At 40.1% G+C, this 24,639-nt stretch overlaps 1 protein-coding gene across 1 annotated transcript in view; it reads right to left on the bottom strand.

The window, feature by feature from the left end:
* Nucleotides 1–14,086: 14,086 nt before the first annotated feature.
* The window catches only part of RPP30 (ribonuclease P/MRP subunit p30), a 31,415-nt gene continuing 20,862 nt past the window's right edge, over nucleotides 14,087–24,639 (bottom strand). Inside the window, exons 7-11 of the mRNA XM_081250027.1 lie at nucleotides 21,836–21,952; nucleotides 21,253–21,282; nucleotides 20,838–20,875; nucleotides 20,372–20,451; nucleotides 14,087–16,879 (exon numbers count right to left, since the gene is read on the bottom strand). Of these exons, the coding sequence (XP_081106153.1) occupies nucleotides 16,770–16,879; nucleotides 20,372–20,451; nucleotides 20,838–20,875; nucleotides 21,253–21,282; nucleotides 21,836–21,952 (375 nt within the window). The 3' untranslated portion in view covers nucleotides 14,087–16,769. The remainder of the gene's footprint in view (nucleotides 16,880–20,371; nucleotides 20,452–20,837; nucleotides 20,876–21,252; nucleotides 21,283–21,835; nucleotides 21,953–24,639) is intronic.

The following is a 24,639-nucleotide window of genomic DNA, read 5'->3' on the forward strand; positions in this document are numbered from 1 at the left end:
CCCTCTTTCCTCCTTTTAGTGGGAAAAGAATCATGCAAAAAGGCCATTTAGATGGGGTTTTCTTTGTCTTCCAAGTTTTCATATTAGGAGTGTCCTCTAGAACCGCACCTCTCAGTATTTAACGTGTACACAGATCACCTGAGGATCTTGTTAAAATGCAGATTCCGATTCCTCCAGTGTGGGTGGGGCCTGAGATTCTGCATTTCCGACAAGCCCCCAGGCGATGCAGAGGTGGTGGTATAGCATAGCCACATTGAGCAGCATGGCTGTGAAAACCATAAGGATACCCAGGAGTTCAAGCTTTTTTGGCCCCAGTGATGGGGAGAAAGAGACCCCTGCTGGGCAAAATGATTACTGCAAGTTAAGGTGTTCCCTTAAGATGTTCCCCTGGGGCTTAACTAATCTGAGATTTAACAATTATTGTGCACACCGGCGGTGATGTCAAAGACTGCCCACGAGAAAACACACCTGGCCAATGATTGTTGACCTCCAAGGGGAGCTACTTTGCCTCCACGTGCTGGGCCAGGTGCTATGACCTGTGATGAGAAAACCAAATTGTCCCCGTCCTGCCTTCCTGGAATAGATGAATATTAAAGAAATAATCACATAAATAAATATACGGTAACAATCTGCAGTAAGTATATAAAGAAGTAAAAAGTACAGAGTGCTGAGAGTCTAAGCTGTGGAGGCCCGCCATTCGACGGGGAGGCAGCGGAGAGGGTTTCTACAAAGACTTCTTTGAGGTGGGAACCTTTCAGGGGAGTCTGAAGGATAAACTGGAGTTATTCAAGCACAGTGTTCCAGGCAGCAGAGAGAACACAGAAAAGGGCAAGGTTATGGGAAAAGTATGAAGGCCAACGTGAAACACTCGCACTAGTACCCCTCCCATAAAACACCCCAGATAGGATAAAACTCATAACCTCTTTGCTATGCCTCTAACACTTTGAGAGGGCATGTAGGCACAATCCATAGCCAGAAGATCCTCCAGTCAGCTGATCATGGAGTTGTGAGGATGGTTTGAAATATTTTTGTACCTTTTCTATCTAGACTCTGAACAATCTGTAGAGTCCACCTCCTGGGCGTCGGGAGCTTCATTCTCTTTGTTATCTCCCTCTCAATCCCCTTCTGCCACCCCCTGCTCTCCCTTGAGGGTCCTGGCTCTAACCCGTCAGATCCTTAAGGCTTGGGGTCCTTCCGTTTCTTCCAAGTAAAGCACCTACAACACAGACAGCATCTCCACTGCTGCAGTGATGTCTCCCACAGCATAGCTTGGGTGTGTTATTATTTACATGGCTAAGTTTTCTGTTGATGTCTGCCTCAAGTTCTGCTCCCCACAAGAGCTGGAATGTAAAGAAGAGAAGGAAGTAAGGGGTTAAAACACTTTTGTGTTTCTGTATATAAAGATTTGCACTAGTACAGAGGTAGGGGGCACGAGAATCCACATGGAATAAGTCCCATTATAACAAGGCCAACTCAGTGACCTTTGCTAACGGAAAAGATAAACACTTCAGGCAAAACCTTCAAGTTTCTGTCACACTGGCGGTCAACTTTTTTTTTTTTTTTGCGGTACACGGGCCTCTCACTGCTGTGGCCTCTCCCGTTGAGGAGCACAGGCTCCGGACGCGCAGGCTCAGCGGCCATGGCTCACGGGCCCAGCTGCTCCGCGGCATGTGGGATCCTCGCGGACCGGGGCACGAACCCGTGTCCCCTGCATCGGCAGGCAGACTCTCAACCACTGCGCCACCAGGGAAGCCCCTAGCCGTCAACTTTTATAAGTTCCCTGTCTTCCCACCTAAGCCAGACCCACAGTCTGCGTCTTGTATTCTTTTACCAGTGAAGGGAATGTCCCACTGGCCGATGGAGACTCTTGGAAGTTGTTCTAGACTTTCCCTTTGCCTTATCCCTCTTTCAACCAACGACCAAGACTTCTTAGCAAGCATACTACCTAAGGGGTGCTGTAATCTGTCCACTTCCTCTCATCCTAGGGGCCACTGCCCTAGTTCAGATCACCACAGCAGCTCCCGGATTACTCAAATGCCCTCAGCTTACTTCCCTCCAGTCTGTTCCTCAAGTTGCAGCCAGGGTGATTTTTCTAAAATGCAAATATGATCAAGTCATTCTCCACTTCAAAATTTTTCAGTGGCTGCCCATTTCTCTCAGGATGAAATAAAAGTGCCTTAGCGTTTTCTAAAACTCTTGAAATCTGGCTGCTGTTAACACTTTATTCTCATCTATTTCTCATTACTTTCCTCGCTAAACAGCAAACTTCAACTCTACTGAATTTTCAGTTTCTTAAAAAATCCAGGCACTAGCTTTTGTTCTCATATACTGTGCCAACTCCCTGGAAGGCTCTTCTTCCCACCCCACTGCATAATTTCCCCTCATTCCTCCCCTTCAGGGTAGCTGTATGTCCTCCAGGAAGCCATCCTTAACTCTTACTTAGACTTTGTTAGTCTCAAGTGTGTTCCTGCTGTACTTTTTTTCTCCATGTCATAACAACTGTCATACTACCTTTACCCCCCAAATGAAAAAATTTCCTCTCCCCTTGAACAAGCAATACATGCTCATTAAGTATTAAGCCAATTATAGAAACGAATGAAGAAAGCAAACATCACCAATAATCCTAATTTCATGACACTGATTATTTCTGTGCACATTACATACAGGCACTGTACATTTAGTTTTATAACAGTTTTCAATTGAACAACTTATTCTAGACATCTTTATAAATGGTAGACTTATGTTTCAATGTACAATGGATCATTTAACAAATCCTATCATTATTGGGCATTCAGGTTGTTTCCATTTTCCCATTTTAGACATTGTTGCAATGAATATTCTTATCCATGCATCCTTTACACCTAACCAGTTATTTCTGAAGAAATACATTTATAGAAATACCTATGAGGTTGGTATCAAATTATCCCTTCCACAATGTTATTGCCTTTACCCACAATCATGAAAATACTCATTTTGTAAATCTTTTATTTTTTCAACCTGATTAGCAAAAGAAAGATATATTTTTGATGATTTTCCCTTGATTACTAAAAAAGTTCAGCATCTTCCGGTTTATTGAGCATTTTTCTGGGCCAATCTTCCTTGCTCAATTTTCTATTGTCAGGTTCCCTGGAAGCAGTGCTTGAAATAAGGATTCTTGTGGAAGTGATTTCTTGAGAGTGGTCTATAAGGGACCGAGGGAAACATGACAGGGCAGGAGAAGAAAAGAAAAGAGGCAAAGACATGGTTTCAGAAGCCTCTTCTAAACCTAATCCCATAGGGAGCTCAGGAGCATAAACTGCACCACAGAGGCCAGAAGGCCAGGCTGTAAGTCCCTGCATCAGGCATTCACCATGGGCCAACCTCCAGGGGAGGGTGAGGATAAACCATTAATATCCAACATCTTCAGCAGCTGGAGAAGGGGTACACCAGCCTGGTAAAAAGGATCTGGGGTTTCCCTGGTGGCGCAGTGCTTGGGAGTTTGCCTGCCGATGCAGGGGACACGGGTTCGTGCCCCAGTCCAGGAGGATCCCACATGCCGCGGAGCGGCTGGGCCCGTGAGCCATGGCCGCTGGGCCTGCGCATCTGGAGCCTGTGCTCTGCAACGGGAGAGGCCACAACGGTGAGAGGCCCGCGTACCACAAAAAAAAAAAAAAAAAAAAAAAAGGATCTGGATGGACACTAGCAGTATTTGTCATGTTGCATATTTGTTTTTTAAAAGCAATTTCTTTAAAGAAGCTAAGGATGCTACACGTCTCTGGAATATGCACTGTAAATGTTCCTTCCTAGTTGTTTGTACTTTTCTAACACTAAATTTTTATAGACAAATTGATCAAGCTTTTATGTTTTCTGGCTTTGATGACCACGTTTAGGTCTTTTCCAATCCAAGCTTATTTTCTTTTTAAATAATTACCTTTTTCTTTAGTATTTTACACTTTAAAAAAATTTAAATCTTTAATCCACCTAAATTTTTTATGCGTGTGTACTGGGTATGAGATAGGGAATGGACTTGTTGTTTTTCCTAAATGACAGAATAACAGCTGACATTTAGTAGGTACATTCTATATGATAGGTTCTGCTCTGGGCCTTCTATAAATTTTAATCCACTTAACCCTTGCAATAATGCCACAGGGAGAAGAGAAGAAGGAAGTGAGGCAAAGAGTGGTTATGTCATTTGTCCAAGGTTACAGGTAGTAATTACTAGCAAGTTGGAATTTTAACACAGGCAGTGTGTCTACAGTCTTTGTACTTAACTGTACTGTACTGTGCTGTCCTGCCTCTCCTGCCAGGTAACCAGTTGTTCCAACACCACTTACTGAACAATCCATAATTTCTTCCTATAACTGAAGTGTTCCTGACTCCCAGCTCTTTCATTATTCTATATGAATTTCTGTACCAATTATACACTGTTTTAGTTACTAGAGTTCTGTTGTACTCTGTAATACTAACCAGTACAAGTGTTTTTCATTGTTTTTCTACAGAATTCCCTAGCTATTCTCAAATTTTTTTCTTTCAAAATAGCAAGCCTAAAAACAAAACCTATACACAAGCAAACAAAAATACATATAGACACTTTGTTTTGGACTTTGTTAAATTCATATATTAAATTGGGGGAGAAACCATGTCTCCCTTCATGTATTCCAGTCTAATTTCCCACGTCACTTTTATTTAACAGTTTTCTTCTCAGAGTCCCATCATTTCTTGGTAATTTATGTCTTTGTGATTAGGGCCGCCTTTTTTTTCCATTTCAAAGTAGACTTGTTTCATTTTTTAAAAAAATATTTTTTAAAATCTTTATTGGAGTATAATTGCTTTACAATGATGTGTTACTTTCTGCTTTATAACAAAGTGAATCAGTTATACATATACATATATTCCCACATTTCTTCACTCTTGCATCTCCCTCCCTCCCACCCTCTCTATCCCACCCCTCTAGGTGGTCACAAAACACCGAGCTGATCTCCCTGTGCTATGTGGCTGCTTCCCACTATCTATTTTACATTTGGTAGTGTATATACGTCCATGCCACTCTCTCACTTGGTCCCAGCTTACCATTCCCCCTCCTTGTATCCTCAAGTCCATTCTCTAGTAGGTCTGTGTCTTTATTCCCGTCTTGCTCCTAGGTTCCTCATGACCATTTTTTGTTTGTTTGCTTTTTAGAATCCATGTATATGTGTTAGCATATGGTATTTGTTTTTCTCTTTCTGACTTACTTCACTCTGTATGACAGACTCTAGGTCCATCCACCTCACTACAAATGATTCAATTTTGTTTCTTTTTATGGCTGAGTAATATTCCATTGTATATATGTGCCACATCTTCTTTATCCATTCATCTGTCGATGGACACTTAGGTTGCTTCCATGTCCTGGCTATTGTAAATAGAGCTGCAATGAACATTGTGGAACATGACTCTTTTTGAATTATGGTTTTCTCAGGGTATATGCCCAGTAGTGGGATTGCTGGGTTATATGGTAGTTCTATTTTTAGTTTTTTGTTTCTTTGTTTTTTGCGGTACACGGGTGTCTCACTGCTAGGGCCTCTCCCACTGCTGAGCACAGGCTCTGGACACGCAGGTCCAGCTGCTCCGTGGCATGTGGGATCCTCCCGGACCGGGGCATGAACCCGCGTCCCCTGCATCGGCGGGCGGACTCTCAACCACTGTGCCACCAGAGAAGCCCTATTTTTAGTTTTTTAAGGAACCTCCATACTGTTCTCCATAGTGGCTGTATCAATTTACATTCCCACCAACAGTGCAAGAGGGTTCCCTTTTCTCCACACCATCTCCAGCATTTATTGTTTGTAGATTTTTTGAAGATGGCCATTCTGACTGGTGTGAGATGATATCACATTGTAGTTTTGATTTGCATTTCTCTAATGATTAATGATGTTCAGCACTCTTTCATATGCTTGTTGGCAATCTGTATATCTTCTTTGGAGAAATGTCTATTTAGGTCTTCTGCCCATTTTTGGATTGGGCTGTTTGTTATTCTGATACTGAGCTACATGAGCTGCTTGTAAATTTTGGAGATGAATCCTTTGTCAGTTGCTTCATTTGCAAGTATTTTCTCCCATTCTGAGGGTTGTCTTTTCTTCATCTTGTTTATGGTTTCCTTTGCTGTGCAAAAGCTTTGAAGTTTCATTAGGTCCCATTTGTTTTTGTTTTTATTTCCATTACTCTAGGAGGTAGGTCAAAAAGGACCTTACTATGATTTCTGTCATAGAATGTTCTGCCCATGTTTTCCTCTAAGAGTTTGATAGTGTCTGGCCTTACATTTAGGTCTTTAATCCATTTTGAGTGTATTTTTGTGTATGCTGTAAGGGAGTGTTCTAATTTCATTCTTTTACATGTAGCTGTCCAGTTTTCCCAGCACCACTTATTGAAGAGGCTGTCTTTTCTCCACTGTATATTCCTGCCTCCTTTATCAAAGATAAGGTGACCATATGTGTGTGGGTTTATCTCTGGGCTTTCTATCCTGTTCCATTGATCTGTCTTGATGACTGTAGCTTTGTAGTATAGTCTGAACTCAGGGAGCCTGATACCTCCAGCTCTGTTTTTCTTTCTCAAGATCGCTTTGGCTATTCGAGGTCTTTTGTGTTTCCATAAAAATTGTGAAATTTTTTGTTCTACTTCTGTGAAAAATGCCAGCGGTAGTTTGATAGGGATTGCACTGAATCTGTAGATTGCTTTGGGTAGTATACTCATTTTTACAATGTTGATTCTTCCAATGCAAGAACATGGTATATCTCTCCATTTGTTTCTATCATCTTTCTTTCATCAGTGTCTTATAATTTTCTGCATACAGGTCTTTTGTCTCCTTAGGAAGGTTTATTCCTATTTTATTCTTTTTGTTGTAATGGTAAATAGGAGTGTTTTCTTAATTTCACTTTCAGATTTTTCATCATTAGTGTATAGGAATTTAAGAGATTTCTGTGCATTAATTTTGTATCCTGCACTTTACCAAATTCATTGATTCGGTCTAGTAGTTTTCTGGTAGCATCTTTAGGATTCTCTGTGTATAGTATCATGTCATCTGCAAACGGTGACAGCTTTACTTCTTTTACGATTTGGATTCCTTTATTTATCTCTTCAGATTGCTGTGGCTAAAACTTCCAAAACTATATTGAATAATAGTGGTGAGAGTGGGCAAACTTGTCTCGTTCCTGATCTTCGAGGAAATGGTTTCTGTTTTTCAACATTGAGAATGATGTTGGCTGTGGGTTTTTCATATACAGCCTTCATTATGTTGAGGCAAGTTCCCTCTATGCCTACTTTCTGGAGGGCTTTTATCATAAATGGGTGTTGAATTTTGTCAAAAGCTTTCTCTGCATCTATTGAGACGATCATATGGTTTTTCTCCTTCAGTTTGTTAATATGGTGTATCACATTGATTGATTTGCACATACTGAAGAATCCTTGCATTCCTGGGATAAACCCCACTTGATCATGCTGTATGATCCTTTTAATGTGCTGTTGGGTTCTGTTTGCTAGTATTTTGTTGAGGATTTTTGCATCTATGTTTATCAGTGATACTGGCCTGTAGTTTTCTTTCTTTGTGACATCTTTGACCGCTTTTGGTATCAGGGTGATGGTGGCCTCATAGAATGAGTTTGGGAGTGTTCCTCCCTCTGCTATATTTTGGAAGAGATTGAGAAGGATAGGTGTTAGCTGTTCTCTAAATGTTTGATAGAATTCGCTTGTGAAGCCATCTGGTCCTGGGCTTTTGTTTGTAGGAAGATTTTAATCAGTTTCAATTTCAGTGCTTGTGGTTGGTCTGTTTATATTTTCTATTTCTTCCTTGTTCAGTCCGGAACGTTGTACATTTTTAAGAATTTTTCAATTTCTTCCAAGTTGTCCATTTTATTGGCATATAGTTGCTTGTAATAATCTCTTATGATCCTTTGAGTTTCTGCAGTGTCAGTTGTTACTTCTCCTTTTTCATTTCTAATTCTATTGAGTCTTCTCCCTGTTTTTCTTGATGCGTCTGGCTAATGGTTTATCAATTTTGTTTACCTTCTCAAACAACCAGCTTTTTGTTTTATTGGTCTTTGCTATCATTTCCTTCATTTCTTGTTCATTTATTTCTGACCTGATCTTTATGATTGCTTTCCTTTCGCTAACTTTGGGTTTTTTTTTTTGTTGTTGTTCTTCTTCTTCTTCCCTCTCTAATTGCTTTAGGTGTAAGGTTAGTTTGTTTATTTGAGATGTCTCTTGTTTCTTAAGGTAGGATTGTAGTGCTATAAACTTCCCGCTTAGAAGTTCTTTTGCTGCATCCCATAGGTTTTGGGTCATCGTGTTTTCATTGTCATTTGTTTCTAGGTATTTTTTGATTTCCTCTTTGATTTCTTCAGTCATCTCTTGGTTATCAAGTAGTGTATTGTTTAGCCTCCATGTGTTTGTATTTTTTACAGATGTTTTCCTGTAATTGATATCTAGTCTCACAGCGTTGTGGTCGGAAAAGAAACTTGATATGATTTCAATTTTCTTAAACTTACCAAGGCTTGATTTGTAACCCAAGATATGATCTATCCTGGAGAATGTTCCATGAGCACTTGAGAAGAAAGTGTATTCTGTTGTTGTTGGATGGAATGTCCTATAAATATCAATTAAGTCCATCTTGTTTAATGTATCATTTAAAGCTGTGTTTCCTTACTTATTTTCATTTTGGATGATCTGTCCATTGGTGAAAGTGGGGTGTTAAAGTTCCCTACTATGACTGCGTTACTGTTGATTTCCCCTTTTATGGCTGTTAGCATTTGCCTTATGTATTGAGGTGCTCCTATGTTGGGTGCATAAATATTTACAATTGTTATATCTTCTTCTTGGATCGATCCCTTGATCATTATGTAGTTTCCTTCTTTGTCTCTTGCAACAGTCTTTGTTTTAAAGTCTATTTTGTCTGATATGAGAATTGTTACTCCAGCTTACTTTTGATTTACATTTGCATGGAGTATCTTTTTCCATCCCCTCACTTCCAGTCTGTATGTGTCCCTAGGTCTGAAGTGGGTCACTTGTAGACAGCATATATACGGGCCTTGTTTTTGTATCCATTCAACCAGTCTATGTCTTTTGGTTGGAGCATTTAATCCATTTACATTTAAGGTAATTATCGATATGCACATTCCTAAGACCGTTTTCTTAATTGTTTTGGGTTTGTTATTGTAGGTCTTTTCCTTCTCTTGTGTTTCCTGCCTAGAGAAGTTCCTTTAGCCTTTGTTGTAAAGCTGGTTTGGTGGTGCTGAATTATCTTAGCTTTTGCTTGTCTGCAAAGGTTTTCATTTCTCCATCAAATCTGAATGAGATCCTTGCTGGGTAATCTTGGTTGTAGGTTTTTCTCCTTCATCACTTTAAATATGTCCTGCCACTACCTTCTGGCTTGCAGAGTTTCTGCTGAAAGATCAGCCGTTAACCTTATGGGGATCCCCTTGTGTGCTATTTGTTGTTTTTCCCTTGCTGCTTTTAATTTTTTTTTTTTTTTTTTGCGGTACGCGGGCCTCTCACTGTTGTGGCCTCTCCCATTGCAGAGCACAGGCTCCGGACGTGCAGGCTCAGCGACCAATGCTCACGGGCCTAGCAGCTCCGCAGCATGTGGGATCTTCCTGGACTGGGGCACGAACCCGTGTCCCCTGCATCAGCAGGCAGACTCTCAACCACTGTGCCACCAGGGAAGCCCATGTATTTGATTTTTGATAGTTTGATTAATATGTGTCTTGGTGTGTTTCTCCTGGGATTTATCCTGTATGGGACTCTCTGTGCTTCCTGGACTTGATTATTTATTTCCTTTCCCATATTAGGGAAGTTTGCAACTATAATCTCTTCAAATATTTTTTCAGTCCCTTTCTTTTTCTCTTCTTCTCTTGGGACCCCTATAATTCAAATGTTGGTGCATTTAATGTTGTCCCAGAGGTCTGACACTGTCCTCAATTCTTTTCATTCTGTTTTCTTCATTCTGCTCTGTCACAGTTATTTCCACTATTTTATCTTCCAGGTCAATTATCCGTTCTTCTGCCTCAGTTATTCTGCTACTGATCCCTTCTAGAGAATTTTTAATTTCATTTATTGTGTTGTTCATCACTGTTTGCTCTTTAGTTCTTCTAGGTCCTTGTTAAACGTTTCTTGCATTTTTTCCATTCTCTTTCCAAGATTTTGGATCATCTTTACTATCATTATTCTGAATTCTTTTTCATGTAGACTGTCTATTTCCTCTTCATTTGCTAGGTCTGGTGGGTTTTTACCTTGCTCCTTCATCTGCTGTGTGTTTCTCTGTCTTCTCATTTTGCTTCACTTACTGTGTTTGGGGTCTCCTTTTCACAGGCTGCAGGTTCGTAGTTCCCGTTGTTTTTGGTGTCTGCCCCCAGTGGCTAAGGTTGGTTCAGTGGGTTGTGTAGGCTTCCTGGTGGAGGGGACTAGTGCCAGTGTTCTGGTGGATGAGGCTGGATCTTGTCTTTCTGGTGGGCAGGTCCACGTCTGGCAGTGTGTTTTGGGGGGTCTGTTGCCTTATGATTTTAGGCAGCCTGTCTGCTAATGGGTGGGGTCATGTTCCTGTCTTGTTAGTTGTTTGGCATAGGGTGTCCAGCACTGTAGCTTGCTGGTCATTGAGTGGAGCTGGGTCCTGGCATTGAGATGGAGATCTCTGGGAGATTTTAGCCATTTGATATTACGTGGAGATGGGAGGTCTCTGGTGGACCAGTGTCCTGAACTTGGCTCTCCCACCTTAGAGGCACAGGCCTGACGCCTGGCTGGAGCACCAAGCGCCTGTCATCTTCACAATAAAAGGGAGGGAAAAAAAAGAAAGAAAGAAGAAGATAAAATAAAATAATTAAAATAAAAAATAATTATTAAAAAATTTTTTAAATAAAAAAAGAGAGCAACCAAACCAGAAAAGAAATCCACCAATGATAACAAGCGCTAAAAACTATACTGAAAACAAACAACAAAGAAAGGACAGAACTGTAGGAAAAATGGTAAAAGCAAAGCTATACAGACAAAATCACACATAGAAGCATACACAGTTACAAAAAGAAGAAAAAGGGGGGAAAAAAATACATCGTTGCTCCCAAAGTCCACCTCCTCAATTTGGGATGATTCGTTGTTTATTCAGGTATTCCACAGATGCAGGGTACATCAAGTTGATTGTGGAGCTTTAATCCGCTGCTCCTAAGGCTGCTGGGAGAAATTTCCCTTTCTCTTCTTTGTTTGCTGAGCTCCCGGGGTTCAGCTTTGGATGTGGACCCGCCTCTGCCTGTAGATCACCTGAGGGTGTCTGTTCCCACCCAGACAGAACAGGGTTAAAGAAGCAGCTGATTTGGGGGCTCTTGCTCACTCAGGACGGGGGGAGGGAGGGGTACGGAATGCAGGGCGAGCCTGCGGCGGCAGAGGCCAGCATGATGCACCATCCTGAGGCATGCCGTGTGTTCTCCCAGGGAAGTTGTCCCTGGATCACGGGACACTGGCAGTGGTAGGTTGCACAGGCTCCCGCGAGGCGAGGTGTGGATAGTGACCTGTGCTTGCACACAGGCTTCTTGGTGGCGGCAGCAGCAGCCTTAGCGTCTCATGCCCGTCTCTGGGGTCTGCACTGATGGCCACGGCTTGCGCCCGTCCCTGGAGCTCCTTTAAGCGGCGCTCTTAATCCCCTCTCCTCGTGCACCTTGAAACAATGGTCTCTTGCCTCTTTGGCAGCTCCAGACTTTTTCCCAGACTCCCTCCCAGCTAGCTGTGGCACACTAGCCCCCTCTAGGCTGTGTTCACACAGACAACCCCAGTCCTTTCCCTGGGATCTGACCTCCGAAGCCCGAGCCTCAGCTCCCAGCCCCTGCCCGTCCCGGCAGGTGAGCAGACAGGCCTCTTGTGCTGGTGAGTGCTGGTCGGCACCGATCCTCTGTGCGGGAATATCTCTGTTTTGCCCTCCGCACCCGTTGCTGTACTCTCCTCCGTGGCTCCAAAGCTTCTCCCCTCCACCACCCGCAAACTCCACCCACAAAGGGTCTTCCTAGTGTGTGGAAACCTTTCCTCCTTCACAGCTCCCTCCCAATGGTGCAGGTCCCAGCCCTATCCTTTTGTCTGTTTTTTCTTTTGCCCTACCCAGGTATGTGGGGAGCTTCTGGCCTTTTGGGAGGTCTGAGGTCTTCTGCCAGCATTCAGTAGGTGTTCTGTAGGGATTGTTCCACATTTAGATGTATTTCTGATGTATTTGTGGGGAGGAAAGTGATCTCCATGTCTTACTCTTCCGCCATCTTGAAGCTCCTCCCTCAGGGGCATCTTTAAAAATGGTATTTTATAACATGTTATTGTTAATTAAAACTACTGGCTTTTGTATTTATTTTATAATTGACCACTTTGCTGAACTTTTATTGAAGGTACTGTCATCTTGTTGCAACTAAACTAGTTCACGTTCTAACAAAAGCAAACTTTAAAGAAGCCCACTTGCTGTTCTTCACTGGTGACCAGCCATCATGCCCTCCTATTTTGAACAATAGGATAAGCACCTGTTCATAAACAGAAAGCAGGCACAACTGAAAATACATAACAAATGTATTTGAAATACAGGTGCTAAAAAGCACCTGTATTTCTAACCTTTACCCAGTTGCTTTTCTTGAGTTTTTCAAGAAGACTCACATTGTGCCATTAACTTTTCCTCCTTTCTAATATAACATGAATGACCTCAATATTATACCGGGTACAGTTGGGGCTAAAATATAGTCAGTTGGTTGAAAAAGTAGATCATTGTGGGGCATCAAAAAAAAGTTGAACATACATCCTCTTAAACATTTTAAGTTTAAAATATATAAATGTACACTCACGTGCCAATCTTTTAAAGAAAGGTCAAATCCTATTCTTGGAAGTATGGCTCCACTGATGGGAGATCTACATTTGTTCTTGAGTTCCAGTCTCTTTAAAGAAGAAAGAAAAGTGGTATTTCATTTAGCTTTGATTTGCATAATTAGTAATGTTGAGCATCTTTTCATGTGCCTATTGGCTATCGGTACATCTTCCAAAGACATATTGGACATTTTTCAGATCTTCTGCCCATTTTTATTTTATTCGTTTATTTATTTTTGGCTGCGTTGGGTCTTCGTTGCTACACGCGGGCTTTCTCTAGTTGTGACAAGCAGGGGCTACTCTTGGTTGCAGTGCATGGGCTTATCATTGTGGTGGCTTCTCTTGCTGTGGAGCATGGGCTCTAGGCACTCAAGCTTCAGTAGTTGTGGCACGTGGGTTCCGTAGTTGTGGCTCGCAGGCTCAGTAGTTGTGGCGCATGGGCTTAGTTGCTCTGAGGCATGTGGCATCTTCCCAGACCAAGGCCCGAACCCATGTCCCCTGCATTGGCAGGCTGATTCTTAACCACTGCGCCACCAGGGAAGCCCCCTCTGCCCATTTTTAAATTGGGTTGTTTGGTTTTTGTTGTTGAGCTGTATGAGTTTTTTTAATATATTTTGGCTATTAACCCCTCATCAGATATATGATTTTAAAATATCTTCCCATTCAGTAGGTAGTCTTTTTTTTAACCTGTCAAAAACTTTTACACACACACACACACACACACACATATATACGTATATTTCCAGATTCTTTTCCTTTATAGGTTATTACAAAATACTGATTATAGTTCCCTGTGCTATACAGTAGGTCCTCGTTGGTTGCCTTTTCATTTTGTTGATAGTTTCTTTTGCTGTGCAGCTTTTTAGTTTTGCATTTGTTTCCCTTGCCTGAGGAGATATACGTGGAAAGATAATGCTAATACCTATGTCACGCCTGATAGCCTGTTAGAATGGCTATTATCAAAAAGGCAAGAAATAAGAAATGTTATAGAGAGAATGTCGAGAAAAGGGAACCGTCATACACTATTGGTAGGAATGTAAATTGGTCCAGTCACTAAGGAAAACACTATGGAGATTCTTCAAAAAACTAAGAATAGAACTACCATATGATCCAGCTATTCTTCTTCTGGGAATTTATCCAAAGAATATGAAAGCACAAATTCGTAAATATATACATACTCCTATGTTCACTACAGCATTATTTATATAGCCAAGATATGGAAAAAAACTAAATGTCCATCAACAAATGGATAAAGATGTGGTGTGTGTGTGTGTGTGTGTGTATATATATATATACACACACACACACACACACATATATAAAATGGACTACTACTCAGCCATAAAGTTAGAGGAAATCTTGCCATTTTTGACACCACTGATGGACCTTGAGGGTATTATGCTAAATGAGATAAGTCAGATAGAGAAAGACAAATACTATATGATTTCACTCTTATGTGGGAAAAAAAAGAGAAAAAGAACAAACTAAATGAAACAAAAACAAACACATAGATAAAGAGAACAGATTAGTTGTTACCAGAGGGGAAGGAGGGATGGGGGGGAAAGCAAAAGGGGTAAGGAGTCAACTGTATGGTGATGGATGGAAACTTTTGCTGGCAAGCTGTAATGTACACATGAGTTGAATTATAATGTATACACATAAAACAATGTTATAAACAATGTTACCTCAATTACAAAAAAAAAAGAAGAAAAAAGAGAACTTATAAAGACTCTGGTAAAGCAATCCAAGTGCAGAATTTCCACTGGATCTCCTCTAAATCTAGTTGTCTTGCTCACACCTATTTTGACAGTTCTTTTTTTTTTTAATGTTTGCTTTTTTAAAAAATTAATTAATTAATTATTTTTGCTGTGTTGGTTCTTCATTTCTGTGCGAGGGCTTTCTCCAGTTGTGGCAAGTGGGGGCCACTCTTCATCGCGGTGCGCAGGCCTCTCACTATCGCGGCCTCTCTTGTTGTGGAGTACAGGCTCCAGACATGCAGGCTCAGTAGTTGTGGCTCACGGGCCTAGTTGCTCCGTGACATGTGGGATCTTCCCAGACCAGGGCTCGAACCCGTGTCCCCTGCATTAGCAGGCAGATTCTCAACCACTGCGCCACCAGGGAAGCCCTTGACAGTTCTTTTTAATGACTCATCTTTTTCAAACTTTTCAAAAGCATTAATCTTCCAGGGAATTCCTTTTTTTCCTCTCCTGGTTCATCAGTTTTTATAATTTTAAATTAACTTATATTAATTTTACAATGCTAAATACAATGGCATAAACAGACTTGTGAATAAACACACACCTAACTTTTGGTGAATCCAAGTGGGGTGAAGGCAGAAGCAAGCTGGCACTCAAGGAAGTGGCAGACTCTGGGTGTGAGGGCTCAGAAGCAGTGGCCATGAGTTTTATGGAGGGAGTGTAGTAGGCTAATCCATCATATTGCTTAAGAAGAAGTAAAAAATGCTTTATTTTTAGAACCATGATGCTTAATATATATACTATAAAGAGAAATGAACATATACATGTATGTGTGAAATATTCTTCTATTTGTATTTTTTCAAGAGTTTTTATTCTTGTTTATTTTTTTAAAATCAGGAGTGGACTTTAAATTTTATCAAATGTCTTACTGGCATCTATTAAGATGATTCTGATTTTTCTCATTTGACCTATTAATATGATAAAGTGTAGTACATTGAAAAGAACTAACAAATCCTTACATTTCTAGAATAAATCTCACCTGGTTATGGTATACTCTGTTTTACCAATATCTTATTTAAGGATCTAAATTCATAAGTGAGTTTAGTGTAAATCTTTCTCTTTTTAAAATTATCTTTTCTCTGACTCTCAGAACAGTGTTCTTATCTTCATTTAAATGATTTTCTTAATATCAATATAGCATAAATGCAAATATTTACAAAAAAGGCTACTTCTACTTAATATAATGATCCTGCTAATAATAATAAATAATTAAATTAATAATTAAAAAAATTATAATTAATAATTTAAAAAATGATTTCCAAAGTTGATTGAGTCCAGTGCTTTGAGATTTTTACTATAGCAATTAGAAAAATCAATATTAGGTTTTCAGGGGCTTCCAACTCAAAGGAATCCTATTTCAAGGACATCATGGAGGTAAGAACCAGCAAACGAAGAGGCCAAGTGTGATTTTACGTGCACTTTCCCTTTCCTTCCACAAATTTTATAGCAATTCCTTTTTTTTTTTTTTTCTTTTTGCGGTATGCGGGCCTCCCACTGTTGTGGCCTCTCCCGTTGCGGAGCACAGGCTCCGGACGCGCAGGCCCAGCGGCCATGGCTCACGGGCCCAGCCGCTCCGCGGCATATGGGATCCTCCCAGACCGGGGCACGAACCCGTATCCCCTGCATCGGCAGGCGGACTCTCAACCACTGCGCCACCAGGGAGGCCCGCAATTCCTTTTAGAAAGGACTTGGACTTGATGACTATAATGAAAGAGAGGCTTAAAGCAAGAGTAGATCAACTAAAAGCCAACCCCTTAACATAAGTTTTAAGAGTCCTCAAAATAACCACTTTTTGAGTAGTAAAATTAAAAAATAATAAGCCATGTATATCAAGTAAAGCTGAAAAGCATGAACTTTTAAATGAGCAAGAAACATTTTTAAGGAGTCTCTTGAAATATTGAAACATCTTATTCAATTATACCTTCTTCCATTTATCACTTAACAGAAAGGATAAATGAACTAGTCTTTGCTTTTCTCTTAAAATATCTAAATTCATTACAGGGGCCGCCTTTTTTTTTTTTTTAAATGCTTTACTAGGTTTTGTTATTTTAATGGCTTAAGTATAAGACTGCTTTTATAGACTACCAGTATCTAGCTCCAAGTGAAAATAGTGAATCATACGGAGGTTCTGTTTCTGTTGCGGCTAATAGATTCTCAAAAGGCAAAAGGGAGTGTTGACAGAGATGGGGACTCATTTCAGCTCTCACACTTGGCTTTCTTGCAGGCTGGAAGAGAATCATCATCTACTTCTGATGTCCGAGGTTTCTTCACCGTGGAAATAATTCCAAAAGCAGTTTTTCTAGTTTCTATAAGACAAACAAGGAAACCAAAGTGCCTGAAGTTAAGCCATGATTTCAAAAGACGTGGTTTTAACAAGCATCCCCATGTTACTGTGACTTACAGCATGAGTAAATGATGAAACCATAATAGACTGCTATGAGTGTTGATGCCATTTACAGTCCTCACCTTTCCCCACCACCAGCTTCTAAAAATATCTGTATATTTTTAACATCTAGTTCATTCCAAAGGGACGACCCCAAGGGTAAAACTATAGGGCAGGTTATCTTTAATGGTCTGTCCGAGGCATCTTATGTAGCCAGAACCCAAGTTTCAGAGCTTGGTGCAGCACGTGCTTAAAGTATGGTAGAAAGACAAATGAATCAAGACGGCAACTACAACAGTCTGCTTCCCTGGTTGTGTGTGTGCTCACTTCATTTTATAGCACAGACCATTCATTATCTGTGTCCCCCACTAGATCATGATTATACCTCTGAAGAATCAATTGTATGGCGAACATCCAACAATGCCTAGTTATTTAACAGGTGTTTAAGAAATACTTGTTGAGTGAATGAGGAATAACGCACATGGTTATTGATCTCTTATATATTGGTGACAATGAACAAGAAGAATGGGAATTATTAAATGTTTAGGTCAGGTTGCTAGCAGAGTTCAACTTAAATGTAGCTAACTTCTGCTAAAAATGTACTAAGGGGCTAGGCTCTGTGTCATCTACAGAGGATCTTAGGATGCATAACACAGTGCTTCTTCCTACCACACACTGAGATAGCACATCAGGGGCAAATATAATAGGAATGGAGGCACCACAAGAAGTAACTCTGCCTGGATGAATCAGGAAGGTATCATGAAAGAAGTGATGCTAAGAATAGGGAAGAAGGAAAAGGAAAGGAGAGGAAAGTGTTCCTTTGCAAAGGCATAGAGAGAGAGGTAAGAAGAATCTAATATACTTAGGGGACAATATGGCCAGTGTAAAGGAGGAACATGAAAAAATTAGGGGGAAACGAGGCTGGTACTTGTGAAGGGCCACAGTGCCGTGAAAAGAGATTTAAACTTAGTCCTTAGGAAACAGGGAAGGACTGGGGAGGAGAGAAAGAGAGACCCTTTGGATACAAAGGAGATAAAAATCAAAAGGATTTAATAAACATAAATTTAGTTAAGAATTATTTCTTATTTCATGTACAAAAGTCAATTCTAAAAGTTAAACACTACCTTTTCATTTATCAGGATTAATTTACCAAGTCTACTAAATCTTTGCCAGTTATTTAAAAGCATTTTAATTTATAAAAGGGACAAAACTGCTCTCAAGGTCATTAAAATACCAACATAATCAGAGAACCTCAAAATAAACAGAAATTGCCCATGATTTCCAAAAAATGTTACATTTAGAGATGTCTATTTTATCACTATAAGTAAACATCTAAAAATCAGTAGAATGAATAAAAAATACAAAAATTAAATTGTGAGAATCAATACTTTGTAACAAAACAAAATGCATTAGTTTCAAAATTATATTAGTTCCATCTCAGAAATATTTTTTTTACATCACATGAACATTTACTTCTTAATCTAAGACAACGGATTATAAACCACTGAAAAACAAGATTTTCATAATTATCAGATAAAGTAACTCTTTTAGATCTTGAACCTGTCCCCTCTGTCCCCTCCCCACAACCTCCTTAGAATTGCTATTCATTGGTTTCTAGAATCCCACAGGACCCATCTAACTGTGATGCCTTGTAGCAAGTCTTCCAATGTAGAAGGCCAGCTACTGCGTGTCCCAAGTCTTCCGTTTTCCAGGTATCCATTCCTGCACTGCTTTCAACAATTGCTCTCATGATAAGGTTTTCACACCCTCCAAGAATGAACCATCTTCTGGTAGTGCTTCAGTGTAGTGCTGTCCTTCTTAAATGTGGCACTCAGGATGATACAGATGCCAGCCAGGACTTATCAGTGCAGAGGATAATGATGACACTTTGAATCTTCCTGCCTCAGAATCTTGTATTTCTTCTAATATAACCTTAGGCTGAATTTGCAATCCTAGTAAATTGAATTTTGAAACTGCTGTCTCAAATTGATCCCAATGTCAACTAAAGTCAGGGTAATTACAACATCCTGTAGATGTGTTGTTAATTCTGCAGGGACAGCAGGCATAAACTAGGACTGTCCTGGGCACAACTAGAATGAATGGGAATGCTAAAGTCCACAAAGCTTCTTTTAGTTTAGCTTCTGTAAAAGCCTAGCTTTATATAACTTATTTTGAATAGCTGAGTTTTTTGAAGCACAGATCTTCACATTTTTCCCTACTAAATTTTCAAAATTAACTTCCCTTCCTTGTCTCAGTCTGTTTTAAACCACTAATTGTTATCCAAAATCTTGACGATTCCTTACGTTCATTTAAAATAGACAAAAATAATGGCAGAACTACCAGTGTGAACCACCTGTTCCCTAATTTCAAGAAAATCTTGATAAAGTTTTAATTAATTTGGTCATTCCCAGAGCTTATGTGATGGGTCTAGGCTATACAATACAACAATCTCAAACTAAAAATGTTGAAAACAAAAGCAAAATCATCTAATTCATGGTAATACAGTAACCAGTTCTACGAAGTGGAAATCAGATCACTAAAATCCAGACATAATACACAAGCCCTCAATAACCTAACTATTCATATACTAAATCACCCAGTTAATATGTAGCAACCAATTCTGAAGTTTAACATTCATCTGGGTAATATCAAGTCAATTGCTTCTTGACCACTGCCACTAGTGCTAAAAATTACAAAGAGAATGAAGATAAAACAGCAGATGAAAAGTGTAAACTTTTTTTCTTTTAAAAAGCCTCATTTTTATTCTCCAAAGTCCTAGCATATCAAACACTTCTAGTTCAATTTTTATCATCTAATGAATAAGAAATTCAGTGCCTTCAAGTAGTGAAATTAAGGTGAGGAGGAAGATATATATAAATGAAATGTGAGTAAAAAATGTGTAGTCTGTGCATAATTGAACAGGTAAACCAAAAATGAGAAAATAATCACAAGTTGTAATAAATGTGAAAAGTTATGATTTGAGTTTGTTAGCGGGATTTTAAAAAATGTATTTGGTGCTTTTGTGTTCCTCATAACTGGCTTAACATATATTTTGCACTGTTCAATTCTCTAAAACAGTGATTTTCAGCAGGGAAAGCATGTCCCTATGGAGGAAAAAGGGAGATTAGAAGCCTACCAAAATGCAGGCAGGGACACACGTGCAGAACTGGAAAGAATGCATTCAATACTCATTTCTGGAAGGCAAACTATATTCATTCCACAAACTACAGAAAATAAAGCCTGAAGTAAAGGGCGAGAAAGCACTGATGGGTATGGCTAAACAGGTTCAGAAAAGATGATCCGAATGGAACTCTGAAGGGCAGGATAATGAAAGTAGATATGGCTCAACTGTTTCACAGAAATGACTGGCTCTTAACATGACCACTCAGTGTTTTTCTTGGAAGGACTTGCTCACCTCCGTGCAGAAGCACTGCTCGGCAGTTGGTGGACACTGCGGCCTTGGCGTCACTTTCCGACAGCCCAAACAGCAACCCTCTGGGGGGTCGTTAAAGATTTCAACCCAGTGTCAGCTGAGGACAGGAGACTAACAGAAACATAACTGACAATGCCAGTTCACCAGAGAGAGGCACTGAGAGAGACACTTTAATTCTATAGTTCTTAGTCCAAATGGAACAGGCATTTGAGAAAAGACTCATTTAACTCTAAGCTTTTATAGAGTCCTTCTTTCCCCCTTTTTCTATTTCACCCTTAATCTAGAAAACAAAAGGATGAAGTTTTCACAATCTGATATGATTCTGTTTTGAAGCTATTAATTGATAAATTTATAGTAAAAGGTTAAAAAATCTTATTAAAGTATAACATACCAAATTCCAAATTTCCTAAAAGAAAATTTCAATGACTTCTTACTCAGAAAAGGATACAAGTTTGCCACATCATATGGGCCTCTTATTTCTAAAGGCTAAAATAAAATGAACAAAAAATAGATATGAAAGAAGTTATTCATAACATTTCAGTGACTTCATCTGCAGTAAATAGGATGCTTAAGTATCTAAAAACAAGGAAGTCAACTGCATAAATTTAAGTCCTTATAATTTTGACGGGTTACTTACATTTTTGAAAATATAAAAGATCCTTGAAAAGCATTTTGCAACAATTTAAAGGAAAAACTATTTATATAAACAAAATTTGAAGCCCCAAAGGAATGGAGATAAATTTTACTCTTCAGCAATTACAATGAGAAAATGCAATTAAAAATGAAAACATGCAATAAACCTTTATTACGTGACTAATTTAACTTGAAAAGGGAAAAAATAAAGTACTTAATGCCAGACTTACCCTTTCAGCAGCACTAGATATAATTACATTCTACGAAATAGAAAGTAATCAATATTAATCTTAGATAAATGTCAAAAAAATTGAAGTCTTATAATACAAGTAACCAGTAATCAAGTTTTAACATAAATACCAACTTCTTCTAAAGTTAAGGTAAATAAAGTGAAGGATGAAAGACCTCATGTCAAACTAAAGGCAGCCTAAAATAAGAAACAGAACAAGAAGCCTTCCCAACAGATCTTAGAAAAGATGCATTAGTTTAAAAAACTAGTTGAAAAGGTCGTATAACCTTAATTCAACTCAGTGATGACAACTGTATCTAGATGATTCTTTCACAGTAGGTAAACGGCCAATTCTTTACTGAAAGATAAAGACTTTCAACACAACTTTCCCCCCCTCATATTATTCTTCCCTAGGATATTTTTCTTTCTCTTAAAACTTGCAGAGCTCACTGAAATGGGAGAATTTGTTGCTGTGCCTTGAGAACTTTCTGCTTTAAGGAAATGGGGTCAGCTTGATAACCCCAGTATATTAATAATAATGAACTGCTAGGTTTGAAAAATATCCTAAAATTATGGAACCATACCTTTCCTTTGCAGACCTGCATTAAATTGAGGGCGTTGGAAATTGTGTATCTTCTCATTGTGGAGTCTTTGATAGCGGGGCTATAGACAAGTTCAAAGCCCACACCTCGGTCAATTGCCTTCACAGGAAATAAAGAAAATAAACTGTCAAAGCTAAACACACACTGTCTTACTTTATTTTCACTGAACTTCCCCCTCACCTCCCTCCTCACATCCCACCCCCGCACTGCCCACCTCCTGCATGTCCAGGTACAGCCTTGAATAAAGGCAGATTTGTGCCCGAATGGCACCATCTACGGGAGAAGAAAACATATCTGTGGCTCTGTCTCACCAGAGTTTATCTTAGCTGTGGGGAAGCTGACTTTGTATAAACAGGAATCATCAAGAGGCTGAGGAGAGCAACGTCCCAGTGGGGTGGCAGAAGGGCTACTACTCCATGAATTATCTAAAGGAAACCGGAGATGTGTTCCCTACATACAGGATAAACTGTTTGCAAACATAGTACACCAAGTAATTTGACCCAAGAATGAAGAGACAAAGAAATGAGCTGAAAAATGTCCAAAGAACAGGAGTGGAACACCTCTCGGGTAAGTCATTTATTATGCATATGTTGAAGGAAGAAACTAACGGGCCACAGTTGAGTGCCATGTGCTAGGCACTGTGCTAAGAGTCTTATGTATTTATTTAACCCCTACAATACCTTTAGAAGGCACTGTGGCAGAGACAGCTAACTGCCCCACTATCTCTTCTCTTCTCCCCTTTTTCTTTACTAACAGAGCCCCTGATCTGAAACGGGGCTCATGGATGCCCAGCAAAAAAGATGAAAGCAACCTGGGCCCTTGAAAATTCTGCCCAGCTTACCAGACTAGCTTGGCCTTTTACATGAGAAAAAGAAACTTCTTTCTTATTTAAGATGTTCTTAATAGGTAGGCATCCACAGGTAAGAAAACAGCCTGGAAGAAGTGGTAATGGGATCTACTACACTATGCAGTTTCCCTGATGAGTGATTCAAATCTTCATCCATTCACAACAGATAGGTTTTTAAGCCAGCTGTGCATGGGAATGGGTGAGCAAAAGCTGACATGGTCCCCCTCTTGTAAGAGCTTCCAATTTAGTGGGGGAGACCATGAAATAATTACACAAAAATATAAAACTTCCACTGTGCTAAGTGCCATCAAGAAGTCTGGGAGTGGGTGAGGAAGGACTTAATCAAACGACTAGCAAAGAGAGGAGCACTTGCAGAGGGAGGGGGCAGTATGTGAAGAGGCTCTAGGGTTGGAGGAAGCATGTAGCATGTAGAGAAGGTCAAAGGCTGGAAAGGAGAGAATGAGGAGAGCCCTGTGGTGGGAGCGGGGGCTGAAGAGGATGGGAAGTGCCAAATGGAGACAATTAATCTTAATAGCCACACGAAGCATCTAAGGATTTTAGTGTGGAGGGGATAATCAGAGTCAGGAGGACAAAGTCGCTTGGTTGCAGTGGTCTTTCAAAGGAGCAAAGGGGGAAAAGCAGGCAAAGACCAGGCAGTATGGTCCAAGCCTCTGCCTGGCAAACAATTTTCTAGTTATTACCCAGAGGATGAGTTGGGACTGGCCCAGCTGTGACTGCTGGAGGTCTACTCCTGAGTGTTACAAGAACTGGAAAAACCTGTCTTCTTCAGATCTGGCAGTCCACCTTGATTTAATTCACATGTACTGGCAGATTCCTTCCACTTGCCCTTCCTGAACACAGACTTTTCTTCCGCCCCACCCTGCAATCTTCCCTTTCCTTAACTTTTCTGCCTGCCTTGAGGTGCCCAGATTTTTAGATTTCCCTATATATCTGATATTAGTTAAATTAGCATTTACATGCTATTTTCCACACTGCAACCTCCCCCTCTCCCCTTTTCAGACAACTTTTTCCTGCCTCCAATTCTTTGGCTTGTGTTAATTATATCTGGGAATGATGTCTGTTATGATACTCTTTGTGCCATAAATATATACCTCATTCGCCCTGCCTAACTTGTACACTTGAGAGCTGGTATCATGATACTTTTTTGTAACACAGAACTGTCTTTTATACAAAAAGCATTTAATATATTTATATTCTGAGTGAATAAATAGTAGCTTATGGAAAAGAGGTCATGTGATAATGCTGTTCACTATGGATTATCCATCACAAAAGAAACCAGGGTTAACTTGGCAAACTGAAATTCACAGATAAACCAAAACATGTCCTTTAACCGTAGTCTCAACTATCTCCCTGGCTATTTCTCTTACCAAAACTACTAATTAGCCAAAGAGGCTTACTTACAGGTATTTCTTTTCCTCATCCCTCTAGTTGCTGAACTAAAACACAAGTCGGTAGGATGGAGAAGAGGGGACATAAAAGATGTGGATGACACACAGAACTAGGTGAACAGGTCCCAAAGGATTCTGGAAAATTTGCTGCCCGCCCCCCTTGGGGACCAGATCAAAATACAAACTCCTTTTTTGGGGGGGGTTGGAGAGGGTTAGATGGACATAATTATCCACTTATTTTTATTTATTTATTTATTTTGTGGTACGCAGGCCTCTCACTGTTGTGGCCTCTCCTGTTGCAGAGCACAGGCTCCGGACACGCAGGCTCAGCTGCCATGGCTCACGGGCCCAGCCGCTCCGTGGCATGTGGGATCTTCCCGGACCGGGGCACGAACCCGTGTCCCCTGTATCGGCAGGCGGACTCTCAACCACTGCACCACCAGGGAAGCCCCACTTAATTATTTTTTAAGAAAAAAGTTCTGATTCCGATCTTAGTACATTAATCAAATTCACTTTCAAGCTGAAAACTC

This window comes from Mesoplodon bidens (genome assembly GCF_964165515.1).
Source record: "Mesoplodon bidens genome assembly, chromosome: 1".
Lineage (NCBI taxonomy): Eukaryota > Metazoa > Chordata > Mammalia > Artiodactyla > Ziphiidae > Mesoplodon > Mesoplodon bidens.